At 36.8% G+C, this 3,329-nt stretch overlaps 1 protein-coding gene across 1 annotated transcript; it reads left to right on the top strand.

The window, feature by feature from the left end:
- Positions 1–577: 577 nt before the first annotated feature.
- Positions 578–2,993, top strand: LOC111692292 (the record flags this gene model as incomplete). Its single annotated transcript, XM_023456208.1, is given in 1 exon segment — positions 578–2,993. A coding segment is annotated over 1 exon segment (1,366 nt), but the record flags the coding sequence as incomplete, so codon positions are not given.
- Between the last annotated feature and the right edge of the window lie 336 nt (positions 2,994–3,329).

Genomic DNA, 3,329 nt, shown 5'->3' with positions numbered 1-3,329 from the left:
AAAAGTGCTTGGAACAAGGAGGGGGACACTTTCAGCAGCTGCTTTAATTTATTGTTATAACAAGGAGGGGGACACTTTCCGCAGCTCCTTTAATTGTTTGTTATTGTTATCACGATTATTCTTTAAAATAAAGTTATATAGTCATTAACGTTATTGAAACTGACAGCTGCTATACAGCTCGTTGAGAAATGAGGTTAAGTTGGTCGCTATAAGCTACTCCCTACGTCCAATGTGTCAGAGCCACGTCACTTCGACCACGTTTTTATTTGAACGCTCGTTATATATATACATATTTTTTTACTTGATTTATGAAAATATGTTTTCCACACAATGTTTATCTTTCATTAGATATTCTGAAAGCTGTGTAAAGTGGAGTGTTGTAAGCAGTGCTGACTCTAGTATTGTATCAAATGTCTAGGTTAGAATTCTGAATATTTTTTTTCGGAAACTAGGTTGGACCGCACAGAAAATAATTTGAAATTCGTGTCGTGCACCCTCAAAAATAACTTGGTAGGAAAAGTTCTGTGAAGGCATTTTACACTATAGTAAAGTTTTCATCCTACATATACTTTTCCAGACTGGAAATATTAGATTACTTGCTGTCCAGGGAAGGCATAGAAGTGGATGCCAGGTGCTCTGAAGGCAGAACGCCTCTTTTCGTAGCGACCGCGTTGGGTCATATCCAATCGGTGGAGAAACTAATTCGAGCCGGGTGCGATGTTAATCTCTCCGACTACGAAAGTTGTTCCCCTTTGCACATGTCGGCGTGCTGTTCGGACATCTGCCACCTCCTTATACGACACGGTGCTCGAGTCGATGCCGTTAACAGATATAATAAAACGTTGCTACACAAACTGATGGACCACGGATCCCTGGAAATAGTTCACATGCTGCTGTATTACAATGCCGATGTCAACGTTCCTGACCATGACGGCGTTACCCCTTTCATGGAAGCCTTCCGGCATCGTAATGTTAGTGCCCTGGAGGCGTTGCTGGAGTACGTGGACGACTTCGACAGGGCCGCCTATGATTCCCTTTGGTCGTTTGGTTCGTCGACTCTGAAATTTGCATTTGAATCTATGTCGATGGAGATTGAGGAAATAGAGCGCGGCATAGAGGAAGACATCTTAGAGGAAGACATCTTAGAGGAAGACATCTTTGAGGAAGACATCTTAGAGGAACACATCTGGCAGATGTACGGTCCTCGTCGTCCTGTGGGCTTGTCTTTTAAATCGGTATGGGAAAGACTCCGTGACAGCGTCACCACGAATACGATTGATTTGCTCGACTATATCTGGGAGGTGCCGAAGTTTCTCCAAGTTATAATCGAAGGTGATAATTTCGAACCTGCCTTGACATTTTTCTCCAAAGGGGAAAATTATTTGTTGTTCGTCGATAAATTCGCAGAGAAAGAATTCGAACTTGAGCAGCTGACGTGTCTTACGTGCCGTTTGCTGCAATGTGGGTTTCGCCCCACTAACTACGACTTGCATGCCATTTTCTCTCGCTACGGGTACTGCGAGTTGTTCAGAATACTGTTGTATATGGACAACGACTTTACTTGTCATTGGCAGCGTGGGATGGCCGTTTCTAGATTTATACTTGACGTAGACTATAATTTAGAGAATGCTGTCGAAGAAGTAAATGATATTTCTAAGAAAAATGTTATGAAATTGTTAGAGTATTCTATTTGTCCTCGGTTAATGGACGCTCTAACAATCAATTATAGCGATGACGTACAAATGAACGCAATTTTAAGCAAATTGCCGAGAGTGCCTTTGTTGCTGGAATTGGCTCGGAACGCTGCCAGGAAGTACATCTGGCACAAGCTTAAATTCACCAACGCCTGTCAGTTTTACACCACAATCGACCACTTGGATATGCCGACTTTGTATAAGAACATTTTAACGTTTAAGAGAAAGATATACGAGGTCGAACAGTGAAGTGCACTTCCAATGAAAAATTTTATTTTGTATGTTATTCGTTTCTTATTGTTGCAAATATTTTTATATTGAATTGTTGTATAAATATGTAGCTTCTAGTTTTTTTCTGATCGAGATGATTCCAAATTCCTTGTTGAGCCAGTTACACATCCGGGATGTGGTATACGGGGTGATTAACAATTTACCTAAAAACCTTCTGGATAATGCTCCATTAAGAATATACAGGCTGTCTCCTAAAAAACGCCGCAAGCCATAACTCCGTTATTTATAGTCTGATCTGAAAAGACAAAAAATTCAATGAAATGGCTCTAAATACACTATAATGCGAGCCTATTAGAGCTCGTTTACTATTTTTTTTTTTTGAAAAGTCATGTCAACTTTTTTTTCAAACGGCAACATAGTTTTTTTGTTATTTGTTATTGTGCAATTTTATTTTCTGAATCCAACAATGTATATGAACTTTTGTAAAGCATTTATTACACAAAAGACGACAAAATATTAGTCGATACAGCATTCATCGCCCGGCCACTGATTCATGACAAATTTATTTTAACTAATCATCTGTGCCATGGAAAACAAAAAAATAATACAGCAAAGCGAATAAAACTCTAAAGGGAATTTTGTAGTTCACAGAAAAGAAACGATACAATGAATATCAATTAAAAGAAAAACAATTTAATTAAATACATTAACGTTTCACGAATCATGTCATTGATTATTAAACTCATATTTTGCATTGTTGAGCTTATGTATTTCAATAAATAACATACTGTAAATGACACAGAAAAGGTATAATGCGTAAAAAACTGGGACACAAATGCTAAAATGACATTTACTTGCTTTGTTGTATTATTTTTTGTTTTCCAGGCATACATGATTAGTCAAAATAATATGTTTATTGTCAATTAATTATGCGACCGGGCGCTAATAATGTGGTATTGACTAATATTTTCTGTAATACGTGTTTCACAAAAGTAGACTTTATATACCTACCTACATCGTTAAATTCAGAATAGAATTATGCACAATAATAAATAAAAAATGTTTTAAATTTGACGCTACAACTTATCGAGTTATGTATGACCAAGTGATGGTAATAGATTAATAAATAAATGTTTTATTGTAACGCGTGGTGGTAATAATTTAAATAACTATAGATGGATTTCACAGGGTCCAACAACACTTACAGTGTACGATAATTCAATAAACAAAGAAATCTAAATAAAAAATTTAGATAGATAGATAAAAAACGTCTAAATTTGGTTCGGGCTGACACAGTACAGTATTGGGGTTCATGAAGGCTTGCAAAAAATGCAATAAAATTTCTAGGGTGAAATTAAACAAAAACGGATTTAAAAAATTTCGGTTTTTTCCAAATATTCCAAA

The sequence above is a fragment of the Anoplophora glabripennis genome, unplaced genomic scaffold, assembly GCF_000390285.2.
Source record: "Anoplophora glabripennis isolate ALB-LARVAE unplaced genomic scaffold, Agla_2.0 scaffold1277, whole genome shotgun sequence".
In the NCBI taxonomy this organism is placed as follows: Eukaryota; Metazoa; Arthropoda; class Insecta; order Coleoptera; family Cerambycidae; genus Anoplophora; species Anoplophora glabripennis.
This window is presented reverse-complemented; position numbering and strand designations above follow the sequence as displayed.